Below are 25,901 nucleotides of genomic sequence, written 5' to 3' on the forward strand. Positions count from 1 at the left end.
GGCGACGCCTCAGGGGCGGAGGCATTTATTACAGTATTACGATCACTTTGAAAGAATTTCAGGAATTGCACGAATGCATTCCCCTGGGAATTGGTTTTGAGGTAGCCGTCGGCTGTGTAGTTTATGGAAGGAAAGGAGAGGCCTTTGTAGATTTGTATGTGTAAAACACCATTTTGGCGAACTTGCTACTTAAGGCACAGAAACTGGCTATCATTTTTTGATTTTCAAATATGCTTCTCTGTTTCTAAGAAGAGAGAACAATATTTACATTCCTCTTGTTCTGATAAGATTCAACTAGGAATACATTGAAATATCAAAGCTTGATTTTCGAATAAGTTCTTTTTTGGCGACGCCCACAATAAAGGATTTTATGTTTGGATATATAGCTGATACATGTTCTTTTAGATGCTCTCTGAAGACTATAGCGAACACATAAAGGATAAAGGAAGGACGCGGATACAAGCAAGGTTTCTTTAACATTGGGCATAGTAGATGTTTTGTGTGAGAGTTTTTATTCGTTTGTGTTTCATTTGTTTTTAACCTGTGCGTTTGCGTCACCCTTCATATTTTTTTTCTCTCTCTTTTTTTTCTTTTCGGCTTTGCGACGATCCTGCATTCATTGTTTGTTTCTCCTGGGTTGATGTTATCAGCGCACACTCCAATTCTTCCACGATGACTCCAGTGAGGTCCTTATAGAACCAAGGGTGGCCGCGGCGTAGCTCACCTGCGGACACAAAGAGAGAAATCATTCACTGCCGTTCGCCGAGGAACAAATTGATCTCCCTTTCTCTCTATCTATCTATCTATATTTTATTCAAACCAGTAAACACAGGTTGAGAGTCTGAGATGCTTGCTCAGTTATGAAGGTCAGCCTTTACAATGACCCAACATATGAATTATATGTTACCCAGGTCAACAAAAACGGCAAAATTTAGTGATCTAGCCAGCACCCGTCATTTTAGTCATTTGACAGAATTTATACCACTCATGACGTCCAAAGATTTTGCATATTCTGTTATCTTTAACCAGCAAAAATAGGTGTGTAAAGATAATGAGAGCTTGGAATTTTGCAACGAAAACTAGTAAATCTGCGTAGGTTTGCGGCAGAGCCGATTCAGATAATTTCTAACGCCCTCTGGCGACCGGAAAGACGACACACAGGCCAGTAGGTGGGGAAATTCCCGTCCCCATTATATTACATTTCTGACCGGTCTCACCGGACTAACGTTTTTGTGACTATTTCCCCCACTCCCGTTCAGCGTCCGTTGTTGCAAGCAAAGAAGTCACATGCATAAAAGTCTGAAATACTTATATAGTTATCAGACTTTCTGTAATTTTGGTGAATATTATTAAACTTTCAAGCTCACACGCGCTTTCTTCCCTCGAAACATGATAAAGGACGTTTGATATTCCACCAATAACAGCGCCCGCCCGCGCGGCGGGAATGGGACAAAAATAATTATTTCCGGATCCGGTGATTTTTTTTCGTCAAACAAAATTCTGATCACGGAAAAAATCCTGCAGGCTGGCTGTTGCCTGTGTGGGTTTACCGCTATGAGACATCGTGTTTCACGTTGTCTCATAGGCGGTGAGCCACCGAGTTTTGTGCCTTTATACGGATCGTTATTTCATCTCACCTCTTTACTCTAGCCAGTGAATTCCTTCTAAGGTTTTCAGGGTGGGCATGGCGTAGCTCACCTGCGGGAACAAAGAGAGAAAAGGGCATGAATAAATTGATGTCATCTACTGCCAATCACTCAAAAAAAAATCTGATTTGCCCTTTATTTTAATAAAAATCATCCTTACTTCACAAAGACTTCAAAATTATTCAACGTTTGTTCTTTATTTGGGTTTATAAAATCATGAAAATTACATTCTGATTTGTATTATCTAATCAAATCGATCATCACTTAAGCTATCCACATATCAAAAACAAGTATACAGGTTTGGATGAATATCCCTTTATGGTTTGTCGGGCCCCTAGGGACAGGCCTTCCAGCAGAGGAATATTTGCACAAGTTTTGCAACTAACATGTGTTAGATGACACAGTATGCAAGTGCCCCGTAATAGAAAACCTCATTAGTAATGCAAATTTAGTCTCAATATGCATAATTTGCACTTCATCATTTATATCAATTTTTCGTGGAGATGAAAATATACATGACTCAGTCATCCTCAATACTTCATTGATCACTCAAGCATATGATTTACGTCACTAGTTGCATATTGGACCAAAGTTTACGAAACTTATACTGATCGAAGTAATCAACAGAGCTAACTAGAAAAAATGCTACATTACAAAAGAAGACTTACAACAAGAAGAAAATGACAACGACTATAACCCACTTACCTAATACAGAACATCAAAGTAAGGCCCTTACAAACAAATGAATGCATAATACAAAATACAACCAATCATAGACGAGTACAAGTGCCTTAAAAAAACACGGACAGCTAATCAGCAATCGCCATACAATCGGTACAAAGAAAACAAAACATATGCTAGGGAATATTGAAAATACTGATTCAATAAAAACAACAAATCATTGGTATCACCTCGCGTATCATGACGTCGAACAACAAGAAGCGATGCCCTAAACGACCAAATTCTGTCACTGCAACTCTGTCGACATTAGTATGTTTACAATATAACCACTGGATTTGACTGATAACATATAAAAATATCCGGGTCACGGTTTTACTTACTTACCATGGTCGAAAAACCTTTCTACGCTTTGGAGCTCACGACCATCGACTAAAGGACATTCCTTTTTAATCTTGCACACTTGAAAAAAAACAGACGCCCGGGGGACAGGGTCCCCTAGCGCCATTCCTGGCCGTCCAGTGCCGCCCGTATACAGCGCTAGCATGCCTTTCTAATCGTAATACTACAGCGAACCAACAAAAAAATCCTACAAACACCGAAAACTAGCGAAAATTTATAGAAAGTCCATATAAATAGCACTGACTAGTATAAAACCAACAGATTCAGAATGCAGCAGACCAAGTAGTAAAGCGCTACTTCTAACTACCCTTGTGCAACGTTATTCTACGGTAGTCCGCAACAAGACGAAGAAATTTATACCTGGTACCCCACGATCACAAGAACCCAGAACTGTTCTGGGCGGAAATCATTGTTGACATTATAAAAAACGGTGACAAATTGTCTACTCGTTGATCATCATTCTACATGTAACGTAAGTAGTGACACATTGAGATGTCCGCCACAACAATGAATAGCCAAGAACGAGTTGATATAACAAATTCAAAAATTCGTCAAGTGTACAACATCTTAACAAGGTACTAGTATTTGTGGCAATTATCAAAATAACCAAACGAATTCCTGAACTACAACGTTAGCAGGATAGAATACGTGGAAAGCAATGTACACTTTAGCCAGTTGTCAAAACAACGTCTAGGCATCTCATTCACTAGCTCACATATTAAATCATATCCAGTTGTTTGAGTAACTGCTTTTTTGGCGTATCTTATTACCTGGGTGTCTAATCTTCATCGACAGCTCACACATTAGGCATGATTACGGAAACACATATCAGCTTTAACAAAACTCGTCAACAAAGAGAAAATTTAGACTTCTCGGCAGTAACAAAATTGGTAAAAGAAACACCGGAGCAGACGAATACGAGAACAAATACAAGGAGGTTAAGGACAGAAACGTACACTCTAAGTTGGCATCAAGTCTACCGTGCTTCGGTCTGGCTCTCGTCGGGGCAGAGGGGGCTTTTCGCCGCCTGGTGCTTTTGCATTCACGCGGCAGAGGTTGGCCAACTCCTACCGAGTAAAAAAAAGCACCGGGTGCAAAGGACAATAAACCTGGCAACAGAGAGTTCCGTATGCCACGAAGAAAGCTCGGCCGAAGATAGCCCTGGGCCTATAAACATAGCGAAATCCGAGGGGCCTGCATGGTAGAGGCTAAAATAAAACCACTGTGCCCATCTTGGTATTTCATAGTTTTCATTTTGTAAAATTTAGTGCAAAGTACAAGTAAATTTTCAAGTTGCTGTCTATTATCAAGTGTAAGAAACTTCGACAGAAACACATTTAACGTATGAAAAGTTTTCAAAAACTTACCTTGAAAGAATTCCGGGTCTCCGTGACTCAACACAAGCCCGTAAGCGTTTCCCCGTCGTGTTAGACTATTCCTGGCGGCGGGCCCCGGTATGCGGTCCTGCTATTGTCGCCGGGTGCCCCGGTCCGCAATCCCCGCTGCACGGCGCGCCCTTGCCCCGGAGCTGACCTGACGGTATACTGTATGTAACGCTAGCCTCGAAGGTTATGAAACGCTGAGGGCGGGGACTGTGGCGAGGTTTTTATAACAGAGTGTGCAATTTATCAAGTGGGAGGGATTATGTAATTAGATCACACGACTGATTGGTTAAAACGTGAGATTAGATTTCAATATTTAGATCAGAGCCCTGAAATCCCTGAAGTCAGCTAATATCCAGACCACCGGCTGGTCCCCATATGATGAAACTAGGTCAACATAGTTGACCTCGGTTGACCTCAGTTGAGGTGCTAGTAGTGAGACACTGACAGTTTGTATTTGCACTTCTCTATCAAAAGTATGAGTATATATTAAATGACTACAATCTTTGAAGGTCTATAGATATAGGTCTGCAATATCTATATCTATCTATCTATCTACCTACTAGTATCTATCACTCTCTCTCTATGTAAAAAAACAAAAGGGGCTGTCCACAAATAGCGCTTCAAGTGCCTGACCAACCTTTGCCCGTCGTGCGTGGGAAACTAAAAGATCCAAAGATTGTGAAATGTTGGAGCCTTAGATTTTGGAAAACTCTCGACATTGGTACAAATTTGTCATAAAAGATAAATATCATAACACTGTTTGCATTTGCAATAGATTCTCGATAACTACTTGCAATTGTAACGCAATCTCCCACTGACAGAGGCTTATATGGCGATTAAATCAGACTAGTATACTATAAATGAGGGCCTGCATGCCCTTTTTCGTAAGGCGTAATTCAGCCTTTTTCGTGTTCGTAATCCGTAGGCAGTCGCCCCAAATCAACGTAATTCGTAATCAGTACATAAGCCGTAACGCGTAATTGGTCGCTTTCTTTCTACGTAAACCGTAAGTTACCTTTATGCAACGTAAAGCGTAATCCATAAATTGCTGGTTAAGCGTAGGCTGATTTCAAAATGGTCCAATCCACAAGCGAGCGCCTCCCATCATTATGTCCGCGATGAATTCTATCAAAATTCCCCTAAGTATACTGTCTACTGTGGTACGCAGAGCATCGTGCTGAAAGGCCGCGAACCCAAGCAAAGCATGAGCTCAGCAAAGAACACCCTGGGTGCGATACCCTCACTCTCGATCGATGACGTGTGACTACATCTACGTATACCCCGAGGTCTTACGATGGCCCCTCTATGATGCACGTACATCTAGTATTTGTTTACCCTTTGTGCAAAAATAACAATCAGTTGCACCATCGAAAATCACATTACACTATCTACTTCACTCAAGAGCAGGCTGGGATGTTAATTCATGGCCACTCCCATGTCAGAGGTGACTCACAATTAGCTCCAGAGCGACCAGACTGGTTCGACTTCATTTCATGCAGGAGTAATACCGCGTGGCGGATCATCGCTAAGATATCCCTAACATTGTCATCCGATTTGTGCCTCACAGGTGGGAATACATTTATTGTACGAATTCTAGATCTCTGAAGAATGTTTGCATTGCGACTTAGAAATTTATTTATATATACATATTAAAAGTTACTATTTTTCATATAAGAAGGCATGTGCTGCCATTGCTGCTAACTCTGTTTAAAAAGACCAGACCAGTTTTTGACAGGCTTTCTCGCACTGAATGCTTCTTCTGTTTTCAGTTGCCACACGTTATGCTCAAAAGTTACGAAAAAGTCGTTCCGAAAGTTATTTATTCGGGTGGAAAAATACGTATACGTGTCGAGGTGGGGTAGGAATGGGGTGGGGTAATTGGTTTGGTAGGTAATGGACGTGACCATATTATCAATTGCAGTCACTGTCAGTGCAATTGTTATATCAATTTGGTTAAACGTTGCCGCACAAATCTAGTGTCTTTTACAAAAGCGCACGTCAGGATACCATGTTGTCATTGGACGAGCCATGACATTGTGCAATGAGACTGTACTTCCTTCAAATACGCTGAAATGGAGTTAGGAGAACTTCAATGTATGTGATAGCACAGGTCCCTCTATAACGTCACATTACTATTTCTAAGTACACGAAAATAGAAATTTCCACCATAAAAGGTCTTCATTCATAAGCAAGCTGTGTTGTTTATCGGGCTCAAATGTGGCTTCCCATGTCAGATGTGACGTGAAAGTTCGTAGTTCAATAGTGCTACGTATTATAAGTAAACAAACAGGTTAAACTTCATTTGATACAGAAGTCATTGCGTGTGACCTCACGCCAGTCTAGACTTCGTCATCATCACTCATGCGTTTAATGCAAATGCTAAATTAAGGTGCTTTTCAAGTCATCTCCATGATGCTAAAAATCGCTTGCTTGACGAAGCTAAGAGTTCAGCCTCTAGGTGTGTGAGTTTTGACTCAGAATTTAGAGTAGGGCGTAGAGAGGCTGACTAAATTTAGCGTCATATGTAGCTCCGGAATTTAGCGTTTAGCGTTCTCGAGACGCCCCCATGCAGGCCGCTCTCAAGGAGGTGTCCTCAAAAGTAGGTATTTAACATAATATCAATAGCTTTGACGCAGAACTAGATAGTCTTTAAGCCGGTTCGAAAGCCTCATGATTTAACGTAACTCGTAATCAGCTCTGAGACTTCAACGTAATTCGTAATCGGCGGCGAAAATGTTGCGTAATTCATAATCACTACTCCCCCATGCAGGCCCTCATAAATATTTCCTTGCATAGACACCAAACATATATATCATATAGGAAGAAATGGAAGTCCGGAGGTCACAGTATTGAATTTGCCGCTCATGTCACGTGACCAGGGACTGGCCCAACAAATTAGTATCAAGGATTGCATCAATTCCGTAAAACTACTTTGAATTCCGTAATTTTTGTAAGTAGTGGATGTTATTAATTCCTTAAAATTCGTATGTATTCCGTAGAGAATGTATGAATACATTATATGTCATAGACCCTGGTCTATGATATAATAATCTACTGTATTGTGTACTAGTACTAACTTAACCTACTGTATTGTGTACGAACTGTACATTATTTACTGCATTGTGTACTGCCTGCAAAACGGGTACAGCTGCCGACCTGAGCAGTTGTTCGTTCTCTTACCTCGGTTTCCACTGCTTCATGCGACATTCGCATGTCAAGAACAAGGAACTAGCTTGACAAGAATCTGATGACAACGAAGAGACTGAAGATCCACTTTTAACTAACTATCTTTATTAAATAGCAAGATTGTATAATGTACCCTGGTTCTGGAAGAAGCCCTGACGCTCCGAGGACTCCACAGGGTGTGTTGTACTCGACGCTGCCGCATCTGGTGAACTCAGACGGGAAGCATCTCTTCTGCAAGTACTGGGAACCCAAAGAACAGGCACCAAGGTATGCACATGCCTTCCTAATTGATCATTTTGTTACTGTGGCGTTAGGGTTGAACTGTTTGACAGAATGTGTGGATATCGATCTGCGTTTTTGTCATGCCTGGTCTGGGATGACATTCGATACGGGTGTTCAAGCCCGGTGATATTTTGGGTTATCACACAGGCTTCTACTTGTGTCACTCCGGCTTCCATAGAATGATTCGAACGCGCGCTTCGCACCAAGGTATACCATGTAAAATACATGGCTTCCTGACTTGATTACTTTCTATTGTGGCGTTAGGATTGAACTGTTTGATGGAATGTGTAGATTCCTGCGTTCACAAATCCTCGATTGCTGTGGCTTAGGATAGACATTCCCAGTTTTCGACAGTTCACCTTCTAGGTATCTCCAGACAAATAGCATACACATGAAGTCCACTGATGAGTATGGCATGTACAGTGTTATATATATATATATATATATATTAGCATCATTTATATTTTATATACATCATGATGTTGCTGTCATTAATAGATGAAAGCCGTAGCGTTTGATTCAACAACATACTCCTAGATCTTGGTTTTATGCCGATATTCTAAGCATTTTCAACGGCATTATGAAACGAATCATCTAATGGGTTTGAGACAAGGATTTCGACAGAAAGATTTAAGTCGTCTCGCTCAGTGCCAACAATAGCAAAACAATGATTGGGAAGAAGAACTACGACAACAATGGGTCTACCTGCTACGCATGCGCATAAACCAAACATACGTTGGAAACCTGCCAGTCCCAAGCGGCAAGCATTGTCTGTTTCAAAATTTTATCCAGTTGCTTGAGTAACTATTTTTGGCGTATCTTACTACCTGGATGTCTAACATTCATCAACGCATTGTCTGCAGTTGATCCTACTCTGCATGAGTTGAATTTGCTACTCAGCGACTAGGGACAACTGTGTCCTCAGCACGTAGACCCATTGTTGTTATTGATACTTCCTTGATAAACGTGAGGATTACCTTTCTTTATCTATCACGGAACTGTCTTATTTCCCATGGTTCCTATTTCTATTTTGCTATTGTCGGGACAGTTGTCAGAAAAACAGACTTATGTCTACCAGTTGTTTAGATAAAGATTGAATGAAAGTGACTGTCTGAGACTTTAATTCTAGGTTTATGTAGAACCCCTTATTTCAAACCCATGAAATGAACAAAAGATTGTTTGTTTCCTACCGTATTATTTTAGCTATAGCCGTCGCAGAATGTTCAGAATTGGCAACGGCTTATTACTAAGATCTCGAAGTATGTTGTTGAATTAAAGGGCTTTCATCTACAAGTATTGATATTAATGGCAGCAAAATCATGAAGTAAGGATGCATATATGCTTTCTCTTACGTCACCCGATGAACAATGAACAATTTACTGTAATTCTTGATTTGTTAACTGTAACTTAATTTTAGCTGATTTAACGGTCACTTGTCAACCGCTAAAATTTTATCATCACTAATATTTGATTACTAGTATTTGAGACAGTAATGTTTGTTCAAACCGTCAAATTTAAGTGCCGTGACCTACTCCATTTTACCCAAAATCGCTATATTTTCCTGCTGCTATATTAAAGTGATTGAGCTAGCCCGGCCCGTTCGTAGATTCGAATACGCATGTGCCGTGTCAAAGGTGAGGGCCCCTGACCTAAACAGTTCAGTGTCGACATTGTCTCGATTTGCATAAAAATACCTACCCGGCTTTTGTTTTCGTCTCTGGGGCCTTCATATTTGACACTGCACATGCGTAAACGAATTTACGAATGGGTTTATTCACACGAGTGAGACTACTGAATGACATGATGCGTTTTTCGTTACTTCAGAATGTTGATGATGATCTGTCACGGGTACGCTGAGCACTGTCTGAGGTATGAACAGATCGCCAATGATCTCAGCAAGGAGGGGATACTCGTCTTCTCACACGACCATGGTAAGCTTGGGAGTAAACCCAAAGTTATGTCAACATTATTCTCAAGAAATGTAAGTTTATAACTTATGATATACATTTAGGGACATTCAACTTCTTTATGTGTATACTATGAGTATGACTATAACCTGCTAACGTTTTGCCGATTTGAGCTTCTTATAGATGATCCATGAATATATAAATGTTCAAACAAACAAACAAATCAGCAAACAAAGAAACTTCACCCTCATAAATCAGCCCCCCTACGCCCCACGATACATCGGTCGCGAAGGGGCCCTGATAACCAGCGTGCCCAGACATGGTTATTGCGACGTCGCGGACACTTGTTCATGAATAATGAATGAGCTGGCCTTATTTGGCAATGAGCGGACTGACGAACTCATCTCCAGACGGAAGTCGCAATAACCATGTCTGGGCACGCTGGTAATCAGGGCCCCTTCGCGACCGATGTCATCGTGGAGCGTAGCTAGGGGGCCTGATTTATGAGGGTGAGAAACTTGAGCTCTACATGCTTCTCTAGTTGGGCACGGACAGAGCGAGGGTCGGCGCGCTGACGTCACGTCCTTTCACGAGTACGTGCGGGATGCCCTTCAGCACGTGGACAAGGTTCGGGCCGAACACCCTGGCCTCCCCGTCTTCATCCTGGGACACTCTATGGTGAGGTGGCCCACATCTTCAATGCTGCATTGATGTAATCACAGTCAACCTCAGTTTCTGAATAGGTGTCGAGATTGCTGCAAAGTATATGGAAAAAAGTTGTTTTGAGAGATTCCGTAGTACACCCACCACTTTTCACTTTTCACATAATTTTGTGATCCAATCTGTACAATAAACGTTAACATGTTTCGCATTAATCACATTGATGATGATGATGATGATGATTGGTTTATTTCATATCATTAAAAAGTATCACAGTTTCGCAGTGCACGCGACGTGTGCACTGAATTGGACTGGGACTACATTATACATTGTTAGCTTCATAAAATTATTCACAATTACCTTAACTTATATACAAGGTTTTCAGAACATTGTGTCCACATCTATTAAAAAAAGAGTATGATTGGAATCATCGGATCTTGATCAGATTAGCGACCATGAAGAATAATGACAGATTACGCCAGGGCTCACCTGCAGTACGGTATGGAATAGTAAGATAAGGTTTTTGTAATAAGCCATGTCACAGTCCGAAGCGCGCATGTGCAGTAGTAATGCATTGTGGTCTAGGTCAAAGTTCAAGATTCTAGTAATGAATTTTGATCCAGGCTCGGAAATGTGAGATCGCTTATCAAGTTGGACGTTCCTGTGTGCCAAAGCTGGGAACATAACAACTGTATCTAATCTATAAATTAGCCTCAGAACACCGCGCTACAGTCACTAATCCCTCGGCCGGGAAAGCAAATTGCCCCGCCACCACAGTTAGCACACGGCCCCTAATTATCTCTCGCGCGGTATGAGAGATCGGATGCCAAGAGAGACCGGGTACAAATTCTATATCGCGTATGACGTGCTCCCCCGGCCAATAATGGGTTATCGTCTGGCGACAAGGGTCTGGTATCCAGGCTATATCAAATGAGGCTGTGATGCAAACCACCGTACATTACTGTGCTAAGTGTGGTCCTAAAAACGAATATATTTTGACCTTTGAATTTACCAATGAAGTGCCGTCTCCTTCTTTCTTTGAAATTAAGTGGGCGAGCGTCCTTCTTTTTGCTCCTGAAACACTCCTTTAAAAAACAACTATTCATATCTTATTGACATCAGAGAAACTGGAGAGCCTGTCGTTAGCGACCACCTAGCTTTATCCTCTAGCAACGACATTCTATATGATGTCCTTGCCTCTAGTCGATGGGCGCCGACATACTGAGTTGTTTTGACCAAGCTGCCGTTGTTACAGGGAGGAGCCATCACTGCCCTGGCCGCCATGGAGAGACCGGATCTGTTCTCAGGGGTGATCTTGTCTGGGGCGATGATCATCTGGGATCCTAACCTCGCCCCAAGCTGTTTTCTGGTGAGAGGCTAACGGTATATGTTGTAACAGAGAGTTTAACAGGAGTTCAGAGACCTCATATCTCCATGAAATGGTCTTATTATGCAAATGACTTCCACATTTGCATAATCTATGCATGGTCATGTACACCTTTGATTAACTTACACAGGTCACAATGTTGACAGTCCAATCATTTACCACTTAAATTCCACTTAATAGGAATCTATTTGCATAATTGGTATCTGTTAATGTTCCGCCTGCAATAAATTACATATGGTACATGTTTTTTGAGTCTTGTAATGGAAAACATCGCAAATATGACTTCATAATTGGAAATCGGAATGGTACCATGTATCTCATGATTTAAGAGTATGATTTCAAAGACAACAAAACACATAAAACTTACAAAACAAAATGCACGTCTTTCTCAATAAAGTTCGTAAACTACAAAGAAGGGGTTTTGTAGAACTACTAATGAAAGTTTTGTTCACCCAATGGTCGCACAAGGATAGCCGCGTCAGTGAAGAGGGGACACAAGCTTAAGGAGTTTATTTTCCTTACCACAGGTGTGGATAAGTAAGCCGTTGGCGGCCATCTTCCCACGACTGAAGGTCAGGAAGATTGACAGCCGTTTTATTACCAGCGACCCTGCCCAGGTAAGAAAATGTGGAAAATCCATGGGTCTGTCAGACTTTATGAGGATGGGACATAGAATGTTTGCGTGTACGGATTCTTTAACATACAAGCTTTTTTGAAATACGGATCGAGACGGGGGGCGAAATAGGCTGTCCGACACTTACGACCCGCTGCTGCAGTCACGTGTTTGAAGTAGCAGTAGACGGGTCCATCTAGTGAAGAAGGTTGATGAAGTTCAACCCAAAATTTTGGGGTAAGGTGCCGTTTGTGTGTCTGTGTGTGTGGCTATAGACAGGATAGCCCGAGAAGCTCTGGATGTGTCATAACGATATTCGGTCGGGAAAACGAAGATCATCAGTAATGGGCCTCCTAGCGGCTTTCTGGTGTACTGCAGTGGAACCTCCGGTTTTGATATCTCGTATTCTGGACATGCTGTGGTCGTGATTTTTGAGGGGTAGATAGCTATTGTTACATGTGCGATCTCGTGACATTGAAACTGTCGGGTTTAACCGTCCAATATGGCGGACAACGCTTACGTCATGGTCACATCCAGCTCTGCTGTTGAATGCTGAGGACGAGGCCCTAGCATAGATAAAAGAAGTAAAAAAAAAACACTCTTGGCTGTTCTCCAGGCGAAGGCGTATGCCGACGACCGACTGATCTATCATGACGGAGCGACCGTACGCCAAAGCGTGCAGATGTTCGGCGCCATGACCAAGATTCTGGACAACGTCGCCACCTTCAGTCCGCCTGTCCTGATCTTGCACGGCGAGGAAGACAGAATCAACTCTCCGGAGGGGTCCAGAGTTCTGTATGAGAACTGTAGCAGCGCCGATAAACAGTTGAAGGTAACGTTACGGATGCCAGCTTGGGCTACATCTTTGAACAATGCGATCCGTATCGTTGCAGACGATGCTCATACGTGCGCTTTGCGACCCTTCCAGTCTCACAGACAGAGATAACTTGGCAGCACAAGCACACACGCACACCAACACAGACACACACACACACGACCACACATAGGCATATGCACACTGTTACACAAACACATACGCACGCACACACGCACACACATACACACACACACACGCACACACACATGCAAACGCACATACACACACAAACGCGCGCGCAAACACCCACACACATGTGCACTCCCTCTCTCTCACACTCACACACACACACACACACACACACACACACACTCTCTCTCTCTCTCCTCCCCCCCCCCCTCTCTCTCTCTCTTCTAAATTTATAAGATGAATAAACATTCAAAAATTCATTGAGAAGGGAGACAATGAATACAAAAGCAAGTCCTATACATTTTATCTGTTCACAGATGTATCCCGGCCTGTTCCACGAGCTCCTGAACGAGTCGCCGGAGGAAGCGGAGACAGTCCGACGGGATATTGTCACCTGGGTGACAGACAGGATGCCAGCACGTTAAATCATACCTGGTCACCGTATTGTCTAGCGGGTCTATCCCTCCTTTTACACCACAAGCCTACCCCGGGGAATTTCAACACATTCACCACTGCCTGTGTCCCACGTTTATTGTACCGTTGCAATTCTAAAAAAAGCAAGCCTAAGGCTACTGGCAGGATGATCCTGTCAGCAGTAGAAAAAATTACACTGCTGACAAGACGATCCTGTCAGCAGTGGAAAAAATTGTACTGCTGACAGGATGATCCTGTCAGCAGTGCAAATCTTTACACTGCTGTCAGTGCTGAGCAGTTCAATTTTTTCTACTGCTGACAGGATCGTCCTGTCAGTAGCCACTTCCAAAAATCAAATCAAATCAATCAACTAGAGAGTAAGATTACTGGCTTGGTAATACACTAGAAGACGTTGGCCACAAGTCGCTAAATAAACCCTTAACTAACATCCTGTTTTATCATGTTAATTACTTTAACTTGTTATTTCGTTTAAAGTAATTTGGATGTTACCTTTGTTCACTTCGTTTGTTCTTATTCTGTTGTTGTACCCTTTCAAGAGAGGAGGATCCCTATAGCTATAAGCACCATTAATACTGTGCCTTTTGTACAATGCTCGTTAATGTACGTAACGTTAAATGTCATAAAATAACATCTGCCCTCTTTGTTAGTTATTAACATCGGACCTGCGGCCGTTTATGATCAGCTCAGCAACCGATGACACCAAAATTCTTAAATTCTATTCGTTTCTCCGTCTTCCTAATATCTTAGGATCTATTATAGAATATAACATATTGCACAGTCATACATATTACCAAATGAAACTCATTGAAATTCATCATAGACACTTAAAGGATGTACAGAACAACACTTTAAGTGAATTGCTCTTTTACTATAATGTCTACGCCGAGCTAGCGGTTGCTGAGCTGATTGCAACTGCATAGAATAATTCTCCCATACATCTGAGTGCTTTGGGTTGCTATTAGGAGTATGCACCTTTTCACAACATCCAAATGTTGCTTCACAAAAAAATGATCACACTTCTAAAACCATGTTTTTCCTGACAATGTTGTAATGGTTGTGAATGTCTCTGAAATAAAATGATAAACATTGCATTATGAAATCACCTTTTTTGTGTCGTTAAAAAGGATATTAAACCCAGAGTCTTGCTGCGATCAGAGAAACCTCATGGTGATAGTAAAGAAAAAAGGTACGGTCGTTTATCCTAACATCTGCTTGGAGATTAAGATTTGAATTTCCCGCCTTTATCGTCACACCCCTTTATAGGTTAAAGGTTACGTATTGCATGACGGGAGAGTTTGCGTAATCCATGAACAGCTCAGCCGAAGGTTTGTCGCAAACGTGCCAACTTCTGAATCTTCCATGAAATCAAGGACGTTTTACCGCTTCTCCTCGAGACAGACGACTTTCTAAGAAAGTCTAAGACATCTTGTGGTCTGTAGAAGTGTGCAATGAGGTTGTTGAGGAGTGTTAGATAGCAGAAAGCCTGGATAAACGACTCGACGGGCACCAACATGGCAAGAAGAGGTCACGCCACCACCACTAGGATCACTCCTCTACAGCAGATGGCAGCGTCTTGTTCTGGGGCCTTTCTTACGTCTTTGTTTGGTAAGTCTTAAGAAATAGTCTTTATACTGCTCATAGAAATATTAGATTATGTTAACTTCATGCAGATTACAAATATATATTCGTGAAATAAATTTGTTTGACTGTTCGCACGTTTTATCGAAATTATAGCTTGTAACACGTTATAAATAATATTTGTGTTATTTAGCTTTAGAAATATAACGTTATTGTAAACAAGGTCAGTGCTATGTGTGCGTCTTGATTTGTTTGTCTTAATTTTGTTTTTCACCGCTGAGTTGCTGACTTTCGGAAGGTCGATGACCTAGATGTGTATCAAAGCTCGACTGTACTGCAGCCATGGCTGGTTCAAACCAGAAACACACATGTCCGCGGCTCGTAAAGGGGTTTTCCACACATTGGATCAATGTTATTGCCATTTATTTCATCATACAGTTCATTTCAAAACAACATTGTCCAATCTCTCAATACAGTATTGGTTTAATATGTAAAAAGGGCATTTGAAATGATACAATCATGATTTAGAATTTTAAGTTCGAGTGATTGAAAATATAATATTCCTACCTTCAAAACTTGTCGACGTTACAGAAAAATATGTAGCAACATCTGTAGTCATACACACATTATGAAATATGAATTTTGAAACATGATACAGGGCTCGAAATTCAGTTTTTGGAATAGGTGCACTGGTGCACCCAGCCTAAAAAATTGGGTGCACCAAAAAATTTTAGGGTGCACCACATGAAATAAAGTAGAATGAAACCATTGTAAGCAAAACCTAATGACAAACCTTACTGTTCCTCTTCATGCGCGTTTGGCAGGCGATCTCGGCACGCAGTTTTGAAGCTTTCAAAATCGAAATTAACATCAAAATCTTGAACAAGTACTACAACAAAGATTTTATTATTTTCTTACACTTAGATGTCAAGAATATGCTGTCTACTAGTGTGCAGTGATACCTTTACACATTAAACCGTACGAAAATATTTGGGTGCACCAGTGCACCCACAGTAAAAAATTAGGTGCACAGCTCCAAAATTGGGTGCGCTGGGTGCACATGCACCCGGTGTTTCGAGCCCTGTGATAACATTGCAATGAAATGCCAGCACAAATGTAGCAAGGGTTATCCAACAGACATGTATATGCCCATGTCAAGAAAAGGAGAAATGTTTTTTTAATTTCTAATATATTAAAATCTTTACAATGCAGTATCCTCTCTAAATTTTTTCCCCCCAAGGATCCTCACAAAACCAAAAAAAATCAGGTATGCTTGTAAACCCCATGTTGATCCCCATACCTGCTCCATATGTTGGGACAGACACATGTTTTGGTCACATGGCAGCCTTGGAAATTGGGTCATGTCTGCCATGGTCATAATGTCTCTGTTATATTATAATATTCTCTGTGCATAGCAGTGCTGTTATACGTTATACAATTTCGGTAGTCATAAGAAGGCAATCAGCAACGCTGCATCATGTATGTTAGGAATCACAGAAACACAAACAGACAAACAAAAAACGATACATCACTCTCTGAGAGATTATCTCTCATGTGGTAAATTAACTATGCATGCTGAGTACTTGAGTATTGTTTTCTTGCTCGAACACTGACTTAAATTCAAATTCTATGTGCATTTTGTACTGTTTTTCCTTTCTGTGAAACATAATCAGGCATGCGTATTGTTTCCTTTTTGATATTTCAAAACTTCTCTTGTGAAAATTCACCAACATTCTTTTTTAAAAATGATTATTTACCATATTCACTCCCAATTTACCCAGTTTGTTGTCATGTACAAAATTCCATTTAACTTACATTATATTATATAAAAAGGGTTTGTGACCTTTTTATTTATCCCCTTTTAGAATCTGAATTCTGATTGCGTCTTGCTAGAGCACGAAATACTGTAAATGCAGAAGTGTTCACGATGGTTTTATGTTGGCGGTTTTCCCGGTTAACTCTTTACCCCGAAGTTAAACCACGGCGAAAAGCCGTTCCATTGTGTAACTGTAGCGCTACTGCTGTTTCAAACGCGAACTCAAAACCACGGTGAACTGTCCATTTTCTTCCTACCGTGAAATTAAATTTCTGCATTTACAGTATTTCAAGCCCTACTTGACCATAAATGACAAACATCACATGTGCACAGCTGACGCCTCAACACTAGCTATAGGAAATGTAGGTCAAGAGTCAGCTGATATGCCATGTATTGATCGTTGCCATATCAATACTTGTTGACCATCTCTGCTTGATGCAAGTTACCCTGCTCGGGAGTGCTCGCTGTGAAATACCCACTTCCATTTTGAGATGATCTACAGCCGTTACACATAGGCCATGACCTAAAAAATGATCCCGAACTCTGAATATGAAAACAGAGTCAGACTCAGTGGTGAAATCCTGTACCTTGGTACACACAGTTTCAGGGAATGAGTATAGTCAGATCCAACAAAACTACAATGAAGGAAAGATTTCTCTGCAATGATGTTGATGAACTTTGCCAAGGGCATTTACCATTTTAATCGCTGTCTCTATGCACAATGTTATCAGATCAAAATATTAAACCAAAACTTGCAAGTTTGACTACTTCATGTAGTAGTTAACTATACTAGAAACTTGAAGTGTTAGTAGTAATTGTACAGTTTCCTGCAATATACTTCTCAGCAGCCCCTTAAGCACTTTACAGTGAACTCACTGTGTAAACCATTTTCTCTGATCAGTGTCATGGCTGTGTGGCTATTTAAAGATGTGACATGCATGTCCCATATTCAATATGTCTGGGTACACAGTGGTCTTAGATTCCCCATCATATGCTCTACTCTAGCAGTTTTATAATAAACTATATTGAATTCTTGGCCATTCCAAGTTAAATTCTTGGTCTCAGATTTTTGCAGAAAATTAAAAGTCAGGTGAAGGAAATAAAAATGAATCCTGACAATATACAGCAACTCCTGTCATATAGTGTAACATTATAAGGTGTTAACCCTTGTCCTGCAGGAAGCCTATATATAGGCTCTATAGACATATATATATTGCAGTGCTTGTATGTGGGTCCTGTATATGTACGAGATGGGGGTATTTTTCAGCTAAACGCATTACACCACAGCAAAACGAACCAAATGTGGAAGTAACAATGCCACAGCAGCACAGCAAAAGTCAAGGGAAAATGACCTGATTAAGAAATCAAATTAATGAAAATGAATTGCGTAAAAAATGTCAGCAGGACAAGGGTTAGTAACTTTTCATATTTTGATTGTTTGATTTAGGGTTAACTATTCACTTATTCACACAACAATATTTCTGTTTTTATTTTCCAGTCACCCCCCTGGATGTGGTGAAAATTCGTCTCCAAGCTCAGCAAAAACCCTTTGCAAAAGGTAAAGTACAGTACCAGTATATTGTCAGGGCTCAGAATACTTTGTTTTTTCTTCAATATGGGAGTCATAAAAAAATACCCAGCCTGTATTATTGTACATTTACCAAGGTTATTTATAGAGCATTATTTGCAATCTGAAAATCTGCTGTACAAATAGTAGTTGGTTGTAGACCTTGTATTTTGAGCCCTGTGCATGACTGTGCATGTTTATGTGTGTTGACAGAAATGTAACCTTTCCTCATGCCTTGACCTGTACTGTATTTAAATTCTAACCTCAGTACCTCCATATACATATACAATAGGATATACTGTACAATGTACAGGATATGATATTGACTAAGGCAGAATATTGGCCAGCAATTACATTTGTTTATTCCTTGTCAAAGTAGGCCTACAAGTACTAGCCTATATGTAGCTTTATACAATAGCTTTCACAGAGTTAATAGCAACGATGTGAAAAAAAGTTTTAATTTTGATTTATTCAAATACATGTCGTTGTTTTTTTACAATGATACTATGATATAATTTTACCAAAATTTATTTTAAAGGTTTTCTTACCATCTATGTACATGTACATATACTGATGTTGATATTCTGTATGTGTTTCTCACCTGTAGGGAACTGTTTCCTGTACTGTAATGGCCTGATGGACCATCTCTGTGTGTGTCTCAATGGGAACAACACATCCTCCATACGACCCTGGTACAGAATGCCGGGAAAGTTCAACGGAACACTGGTGAGTTCTGTAAATAATTCAACGTAATTCACAACCTAAGTTTATGTAAAACTTTTTAATTCTGTCAGTTTTGTTCATTGATGTTATGCTGTTTTGCTTTTAATCTATTTTGTAAAAAATCAATGCAATTCAGTGTTGTCTGCATTGTTGTGTACCATGTGCTGCTATGTTGATTTAGATAAAGTTTAAAGCCTTGTTGTTTGGAAGTTACATTACTAGTATGTATTTGTTGAAAGATAGAAAGGTACAATTTGTAGAAGTGCGTGTACAATGAACTGAGATATTCTGTGAATGTCATTTGAAAAATAATCAATCATGTCCATTTTGCTGCAGGATGCCTTTGTACAGATCTCCAGAAAGGAAGGGTTAAAGTCTCTATGGAGTGGGCTGCCTCCTACGCTGTAAGTTCTCCTTTTTAGTACATTTTCACAAACTTGTGATGCTAGAGAAGTAGATATATATTGAAGGTTTCATTACAAGTTGTGTGAACTACCAAACCCATCACTTTTATCACCACTATGTGTATACATGTAGCTTTCCCAGTGTTTATCACACTTGTAGCCTAAGATATGTATGTACAAAGTTCAGTCTCTCTTCAGGCAGGCATCGTTTTACAACATTATATGGTCATGAGGCCGCCAGTACATAGAACACTCAAGTTCACTGCCAAAAGCGTTCAAATGCACTGATCTCTGTGAGCAGGGTCTTATCAACCCATACTGCAAGAGCATTATGTCCGGATGGTTTCACATTTAATGTTCGCTATGCAATTTTTCATCAACATATTTAGAAAGGTGCACAATGAACTGGTGAAACTTGCACAGATTTGTGTATAAATACGGGAAGAACACTGCTCTTCTAAAGTCTATGTGAAGCTTTGACTAGGACGTACGGTTTGCCAGAAGATTTAAGATTTTACTTCATATTTTCCGTGTGTGTAGAATAATGGCGGTGCCCGCGACGGTGGTTTACTTCACGGCGTATGATAACCTGAAGGAAGCCATGGGGTTCGTCCCGGGGAAGAAGAACTACACGGTGCCGATTGTCGCGGGGAGCATAGCAAGGAGTAAGTTTGTTTCCACATTACTGTAGATTGTGAAATATTTGTACTGGTTTTATGTTAGTTGTGAGCTCTCACTTACACAGTTACAGTGAACTTATCACTCCATGAATGTGCTCTGTCTTCACTGTTCACATTACTGCGGTTGTTTCAGCCATTGATATTTTCCCTCCTACCGTGAAACTAGATCCCCGTGAACTAAAATTACTCTGAACTGTTTTTTCTTCATTGTGTTAAAACATGAAGGGTGCTTGGTAAAAGAAGTGTGGGGGTAGTATTACTATAAGTGTAACTGTAACATGTGAAAGAAAGCCAGCACAGTAGACTGTGCCTGGTCTTTGGTGCCTTGGCAGTATCTTCCATTGCTAACATCCTTACATTTATTACATTCCGTGTATAAAACATAGGATTTTCTGTTGGAGATTTCAGATTAAATATGTTGCTTAAGTAGACATTACGTTATGTACATATGAAGCTTTGTTTAAAGTTAAAGATGATATTCCCCCATTCTCTCCAGTAATTGCAGTGACTGCCATCAGTCCTTTGGAGTTGATAAGAACAAAAATGCAGTCCAAGAAACTTACATACCAAGGTAAGAATTCCTTATAATCTTAAACATACCATATTGCATATAAGCTGTTAGACATAAACACACGCTTTCAATTTAGTATTGCAAGTATAGCTGTATTTAGATTATACATGTACATCTGCAGTGAACAGAATAGACTTGCATTTAGCTTATTTCTGTGAGTGTGCAAGTGACAATAAACAAAATAGTAGTGTAGCTCTCTTGTACAATGTATGATAAATATTTTGTGTATTTGTGTGATCTATATGATGGTCTTATTTGTAACTACTGTGAATCTGGAAATGTTGATGGTATTCTTAAGTTTTTATGTGTCCTCTCCAGAGTTGAAGTCGTGCATCAGAAGTTCCGTACAGAGTGGAGGTGTGCTGTCCCTGTACAGGGGCTGGGGACCTACCGTACTGAGAGATGTTCCATTTTCAGGTAAATGTGTAAATAGCATCTCATATGATAATGATTTTGTGTATTATCCTAGTAAGTGTATGAAGCCTTAAGTTACGGTTTCTACCCTGGCTAAATTGGCATTTCGACTTTCCATTGTTTTCTCATTAATGAGATGAGAAAGAACTGTTAGTGAATATTGATAGCTGGGCATGAAACTTTGAAAGAATTATGACAAAGTATGACAAAGTTTCGGCACTTAAGTTTTGAAAGCCACTCACAGAATCAGCCCTGGTGCTCATTCCAGTGTACATTTTGTACTTGTTTTAGTCTGAATGTTTCTGGTCTTATTCAGAAGCTAATTGTTGCCCCTTCCCCTCCCCAGCACTCTACTGGTTGAACTATGAATACTTAAAGTCTGAGCTATGTGAAATCTACCATACTGAAGAACCCACCCTGGTCATGTCATTCTTCGCTGGAGCAACCTCAGGGACAGTAAGTATACTTTTCATCAAAGAAATTTGTAGGAATACTTTTTGAATACTATCAAATAGTAAAGCAATGTTTTGCATACAAGGTATAGATTGAGGTAACCAACAGATACAATGGAACCTAATTTCAATGTAAAGGTTCCAGGGATGAAAAACAGCAGAACTGTAGAGGGGATGAAGTCTGCCATCTTTGAGTACCAGAAATGTACGGGAAATTTTGAAATTCCCAACCTCATGACGTCATAGTAAACATGGCAGTCAATTCGCGACTCTTGAAAAACATTATTTTGAGAAGCAGAAAAGCAAACAAAAATGGAAACTTGTAATTGTATGTAATTTACGATGATTATGCACTGTCTCCTTCTCAATATGACATTTTTCAAGCGTCACAGTACCAGGTTCTGAACCGACTGCCATGTTTACTCTGACGTCATGAGCAAAATCTACTTGATTACCTGGCGACAGGAATCGATAACTGGAAGTGTGATTTGATGTTCAATAACATCAGAAGGGTATATATTTAGTACAAACATCTTTGTCCATCGAATAATACTTGTAATAGTTTCTTGTAATCAGGACATGTTGTATTTTAGTGTCATGGCTGACACAAGCACTTGAAACATTGATACAATGTACTTGCAGATTGCAGCAGTCCTGACCCTACCATTTGATGTCATCAAGACGCACAGACAGATAGAGATGGGGGAGATGGAGACCAGGCAAAGTATGGGAACAGTTTTCAAACTTCCCTGTCTGATATTTGTATCAAATAGTTCTGCTTTAACTAACATCTCATGCTTTTTTTCATTGTTTTGTTTTCCTTTGCTTTGTAGAGGCATGTAAGTGTATCAGATAAAAGTCATGTTGTAGTTGTCAATCAGTATACTGATCTGTTCACCCCTTGTACTGAATGGTAGGGTCTGCAAAAGTTCACATAAGGTATTTTAGGGAAATATTTTTGTCACCAAATTTTGCATCTTCACCTATCAACGATTTGGCATAAACATGCTTAGAATTGAGAATTTTCTTAACAAAAAAAAATGTATCTGTACATATATTTCTGTAGACCTTCAAATAACTACATGCAGCCCTCAGAAAAATTTGCAGAAAAATGTTGGCAACTTGCATGATAAAATTTGGCAAACTAAAATGATACTGAAATTTTTATTAAGATACGGTATTTGGAATCCAATTTTTCAAAAAACAGAAATAAAGTATTTTGAGCCCTCCTCTATCTATTGAGCTACACCAGGCTATGCTTCATCATTGTAGTACTATAACCCAGCTTCCTAATGCTCTGCGGTGATAACTCCTCCCTCCCCTATAGACTGTTACCAAGCCTGTGGTCGCAGTCTTGCCTTCACCAACTGCCTCTGTATACAACAGGACAGGCTGCACTGTACGGTCACATCACTTCACTTTTCTAAAAATCATAAAACCTACAAGATCCCTTGTTTCTCATGGGTGCTGGTCTTTCCTTTTAATTTCACTATTTGTTTATACTTCGTTTGTTTTGACTTTCATTTGAGAAGCGTACCTTGAGAAACAAGAGAATTTGTTTGAGCAAGCTCAACTAACAATGCTAGTACATAAGTGTCCTTCGGAATGAAATAAATCAAGGAAAATCATTCTACCATACCAGGTCTAATGCTTGTATCTGTCAAGCAAGCAATGGATGGGGGTATTGGCCAGTGCATAGGATGCATCCTTGCTGTATTAACACTAACCACTGTCAGCCAATCAGACACTCCCCCTCCTGTTGTTGGAGGGACAGCTACCAGCCAATGACATTATCACCTACGGTCCAGAGGCCGTATGATTGGCTGGTAGCTTTATCTGTATGGGGGCATATCTAAATCAGCAAGAAGGACGGATCACAGGCCTATACTCCAGGGTAGTTGCTTGACATATACAAATAGTGGGCCTGGTATGAGAGGATGAAGAATTTGCTTAATGATTTTAAAAGCAACTACAACTTCGAATGTTCTAACCACTAAGATTGTTTTTGTAGAAAAAATTGTAAATTTGGAGTGTCTTCTGATTTTTCTAACTTTTAATTTTCAGAGGAAAACACTCTTTGAGAAAGTTGCATGTTTTCAACCCTAACCTTTTTATCTATAATATGTCTTGCCACAGGGGCACCCCAGTCATCCAGCACATTTATACTCATGAGGAGGTTATGGATGCAGAATGGACCCAAGGCACTTTTTGCAGGTCAGAGTTGAATGATACAAGAAATACATGTAGTTTAGCATATGTTTTTTTAATGAGCTACTGTGCTGGGTTCTGAACTGGTTCTCATGTTCACTGTGACATAATTGGCTGTCATAATTAGATTACTTTGCAACAAAAGCCTTTAGTCTGAAGAATGATTTTTTGATGGTATGATGTTCAATAACAGGAGAGGGGTGTATATTTGGTGCAGACGCGTATGTGTATGATTATTGTTGCTATCAGTGTTGTTGAAATTAATCAGAAAGTGTTGTACTTTGGTTTCATACAAGCTTCTTCCCATAACTACATTTTCCTGTGTCTTAAGTTTGTATTGCTACTCCCCCACCCCCAGGTCTAACCCCCAGGGTGGTGAAAGTCGCTCCAGCCTGTGCCATCATGATCAGCTGTTACGAAGGCTTCAAATCCTTCTTCAGGAGAAGAAACGAGCAACAGAAAGCTGCACTCACTGCCTGGGAATGAATAACAGCAAACAGAGAACAACAGTGAGAGAGAAAAGGCGGTTCAGAAAGACTTCAAGTCTAGAAGTATAGTCCGCAGGCCTTACAATTAAGAGATGTGATTGTCAAAAAATAGACTGTTGACAAGAGGACATCTCTTTAAAAAAATGTCTCATCCCCTGAGGTGTCGCCAAAAAGTGAAGAAAATGATGAGAGGTTGATTGAGAAGAAACAACAGAACAAGATAAAATGTTTCGTCTTGTCAAGCTTGACGGAATGAAAGGATGAAAAGCGAAGGAAGAAGGGAAGGGGTAAAAAAACTAAAGGAGTGAAAGAACAAGAGAAGCAGAAGTCTACAGGGATAAACTGCAGAAATGCAGAAATGAGCAACGAAGTCTTTGTTATCTGACTAGGATTGGCATGTAAGGAGTTCTGCATCAAAACTGTTAAGTTCAAGAATAGATAGGTAGACAGCAATATATATCTGCTGTAAAATGAAGGGAAAGGGGCTATCCAGAAAACACATGTTCCCAACAAATGGTTTCAGGTACATGCATGTAATACTTCTCAATAGATTTGGTTTTAACTTTGAATGGCCAGGTCATATTTAGATTCAGTTGTTTCTCTGCTGCCATTGGAATGATTCTGGTACTGGTGCCAAAGCCAGATGCACTGTTCACACAAAATGGACAAACTAATGATGAAAAAAACTAAGGCAAGAGTCTTAGAATACAAAAAATGGGGGAATCATGGAATTTATAAGATGCCAAACAAGGCAACTATTGTATAGGGAACCACAGGTCACAATTTGATGAAAATACAAGCAACCTTGTCAGCAATTTAATGTTTCTCTGTCTTTTGTTTTAAAAAGACACTGGTAACAGTTGTTTTCCCGTGTAATAAATGTGTACTGATCTGTTCTTTTCAGTTTATTTGAATTCTTTTGATGATATTGCTATTTAACATCAACAAAAATTCCCAAAGGTTTTATCATGTTTGCTTTGCAATGTATTTTTAAAGGAATTGGGATTAATTTGTTTCTTTTAGTCTTATCTGTGTTGAGGTGAAACAAGCAATAATTGTGGAATGTCCACCATAATATCCAACCACATAGTGATGTAATTTCATTTATGTTTGTGTGTTTGTGGCACTTAAAATTTGATGGACAGTGAAAATCAAGAAGTCATATATCTTTTAGTTCGACGAATATAAAAGTACAACACAATGGAAAAAACAATTGTTGATTGTTGATTTTACAGTAAAAATGCAAACATTCAAGATTAACAGTACAAACCAGTACTAGACTTACTAGCAATTAGTTTCTGAATCCAATAACAATATCTAAACCCACCTTACGACTTTTCCTTTCATAAACACACATATTTGTAAGTGTTATGTTATGTTATGTTAGAATCTGTTTGCTCACATGGTATTCTT

The 25,901-nt window shown here is 39.9% G+C and overlaps 2 protein-coding genes and 1 long non-coding RNA gene across 5 annotated transcripts; 2 read left to right on the forward strand and 1 right to left on the reverse strand.

The window, feature by feature from the left end:
• Positions 1-4,467, reverse strand: LOC136446343 (uncharacterized). Its single transcript, XR_010757562.1, has 3 exons — positions 4,094-4,467; positions 1,638-1,698; positions 1-724 (listed from the first exon to the last, which is right to left on the reverse strand). It is a non-coding gene; the product is annotated as an uncharacterized lncRNA (long non-coding RNA).
• A 262-nt stretch (positions 4,468-4,729) lies between these two features.
• On the forward strand, positions 4,730-14,686 carry LOC136446287 (monoglyceride lipase-like). 2 transcript variants are annotated; one of them, XM_066444626.1, is made up of 7 exons: positions 4,730-5,678; positions 7,417-7,564; positions 9,404-9,510; positions 10,028-10,164; positions 11,402-11,515; positions 12,061-12,150; positions 12,763-14,686. In XM_066444626.1, the coding sequence occupies exons 1-7, from the start codon at positions 5,417-5,419 to the stop codon at positions 13,090-13,092; spliced, it is 1,188 nt and encodes a 395-aa protein (XP_066300723.1). In that variant the 5' UTR covers positions 4,730-5,416; the 3' UTR covers positions 13,093-14,686. The 2 variants fall into 2 exon arrangements, with proteins under 2 accessions (XP_066300723.1, XP_066300724.1); XM_066444627.1 differs by having other exon boundaries at positions 4,731-5,678; positions 7,413-7,564.
• A 176-nt stretch (positions 14,687-14,862) lies between these two features.
• On the forward strand, positions 14,863-25,303 carry LOC136446187 (mitochondrial glutathione transporter SLC25A40-like). Of its 2 annotated transcripts, XM_066444500.1 has the most exons (12): positions 14,863-15,192; positions 18,480-18,539; positions 19,156-19,274; positions 19,608-19,675; positions 20,216-20,340; positions 20,852-20,926; positions 21,245-21,343; positions 21,687-21,796; positions 22,435-22,516; positions 23,120-23,191; positions 23,929-24,006; positions 24,359-25,303. In XM_066444500.1, the coding sequence occupies exons 1-12, from the start codon at positions 15,099-15,101 to the stop codon at positions 24,484-24,486; spliced, it is 1,110 nt and encodes a 369-aa protein (XP_066300597.1). In that variant the 5' UTR covers positions 14,863-15,098; the 3' UTR covers positions 24,487-25,303. The 2 variants fall into 2 exon arrangements, with proteins under 2 accessions (XP_066300597.1, XP_066300599.1); XM_066444502.1 differs by lacking the exon at positions 23,120-23,191 and having other exon boundaries at positions 14,864-15,192.
• Positions 25,304-25,901: the final 598 nt, after the last annotated feature.

The sequence above is a fragment of the Branchiostoma lanceolatum genome, chromosome 12 (assembly GCF_035083965.1).
Source record: "Branchiostoma lanceolatum isolate klBraLanc5 chromosome 12, klBraLanc5.hap2, whole genome shotgun sequence".
In the NCBI taxonomy this organism is placed as follows: domain Eukaryota; kingdom Metazoa; phylum Chordata; class Leptocardii; order Amphioxiformes; family Branchiostomatidae; genus Branchiostoma; species Branchiostoma lanceolatum.